Here is a 1,905-nt window from a genome sequence, read left to right on the forward strand (position 1 = left end):
CCAGACACGTATGGCTTCCGTTGGTAAGCGTCTTCTTTCTCGAACGATTCTGACGACCTTTCTGGCGCATCAGGAGTCGAGGTGTCGTGGGCGAGAAGCTTGGTTTGGGGCCTGTACTATATATATAGGAGGCACTCTCGCTTGACCGCAAGCAGCTACTCTTGTAGAAAGGACCCTGCAGGCTTCTCCCAGTTGCCTTGCTCGGGCGAGATGTACCCACACCACCCACCCTCGTACCCCATCGTCTGTGCTTGCCGCATGCAAGACGACGCCAGCTTGAGCAAATACGACCGCTCAGCCCGTGGATCTGACATCGTCGACTGTAGCTCCTCCTTGATTCGGGTGTAGCTGCGCAGCAAAGTCGTTTCCTCGTGTGCCCTCGAATGGGCGAGTTACGACGAGGAGTAGCTCACTGGCCCGAACCGTCCCATCATCCAAGAAGCTACTTGGTGACGAAGGGTCATCTGCGGTGGCGTATCACCCTCGCATCAGTCGCGTCGGCGTGGGTTGCCGTTCGACGACAAGAACCGCCTTCCACGCCGTCTCGTCCAGCCTTGTTTTTTGCATTTGGCAACGGATTTAATGATAATGCATTGGTCGAAGTATACAAGACCGTAGGTAGAAGCAGAGTAGCCGCATATTCTACTCGACAATATAAGTGATCCGAGCGCGTTGCTCGTGCTCAGCTTTCCTCATTCTTTGATTTGACCCGTCCTCCTCCGTCTCTACCGCTCGATCGCCATGGGCCGCAAGAAGAGCAAGAAGAGCGAACGCAAGAAGCAACGTCCGTCGAACGGCCTGTCGAACGGCCTGTCGAACGGCCTGTCGAACGGCCAGCCGAAGGACCTCCACCACAAGTCGTCCAACGTCGAGATGCAATCAAGCCAGCTGGACGCGACGGCCGAGGCCTCGACGCCGACCGCTGCGCCGCCGACGTTCGCCGTGATGGACGGCGCACTTACCCTCGACGGTCTCGCGGCGGCAGCCAAGGTCTTTTGCGCCCATGACGGCGAGATGTCTCCGATGCTCATTGCGCGCAACGTGCCGCTGATCGCGTGGCGTGATGACGAGACGCTCAACGCCCGGCCGTTCCACGTCATCTTGTTTGCCACGTTCAAGGGTGATCCTCGGGACCCGGCGACGCTGGCCACGATCTACATCGCCCGACGCACTCCCGGTCGCGCGCATCAGCAGGCTTTGGCAAACACGATGATCGATCTCGGCATCCAGGCAATCAACTTTCGCGATGCGTTCTACATTGGACCTTCCAAGCGGCTCACGATCAGTAATGGTGAAGTGCGCGAGCCGGACATGGCGATCTTCCAGCGCATTGATGGGTGGAAGAGCCTTGCGCATCCGTGCTTGGTGATGGAGCTCGACCACGAGAACCGCACGTTCCCGGAGCTAGAGACGTGGACCCAGGGGTACATTAGCGTCCAGATCCACACAGCTGTCGGCGTCAAGATCTTCAGCAACCAAGGCGGCGAGGTTGGTCGCTTTGGCGCCGTCGCGCTCATGTACGTTCTTGGCGAAGACGGCGCTGCGACGCTCCGGTTTGCCGCGAGCATTGGCACGGCGCCGCTCACGCGTCAATCTTTGCGCGGGATAAGCGACGAGGTGCGTGCCGCGATGCAGCATTTCGAAGACGGGGTTGCGCACGAAGCGGCTCTGCACCATGTGCGCTGGGCCCACCCGACGCTGGCTCCGCCGCGCATCGAGCTCACGGTGGACGATCTCTGGTACCAAGATGAAGACAACTTGCTCGGCGCGGCGCCGCCGAATCTCACGAGCCTCTTCATCGACCTCTACACCGTCGCCATGAGTGCGTATTCCGCCATGACCTAGCCTGGTAGCATGTAGGGAGCGTCCCCTTCTTGAGACTAGGTAGCCAAATGCATCAATACA

The 1,905-nt window shown here is 59.3% G+C and overlaps 1 protein-coding gene across 1 annotated transcript in view; it reads left to right on the forward strand.

The window, feature by feature from the left end:
• Positions 1-1,845, forward strand: part of SDRG_07792 (hypothetical protein) — a gene marked incomplete at its 3' end in the record, with an annotated part of 4,892 nt that extends 3,047 nt beyond the window's left edge. Inside the window, exon 3 of the mRNA XM_008613646.1 lies at positions 1,618-1,845. Within this exon, the coding sequence (XP_008611868.1) occupies positions 1,618-1,845 (228 nt within the window). The remainder of the gene's footprint in view (positions 1-1,617) is intronic.
• Between the last annotated feature and the right edge of the window lie 60 nt (positions 1,846-1,905).

This window comes from Saprolegnia diclina (assembly GCF_000281045.1).
Source record: "Saprolegnia diclina VS20 unplaced genomic scaffold supercont1.23, whole genome shotgun sequence".
NCBI classification, from domain to species: Eukaryota; Oomycota; class Saprolegniomycetes; order Saprolegniales; family Saprolegniaceae; genus Saprolegnia; species Saprolegnia diclina.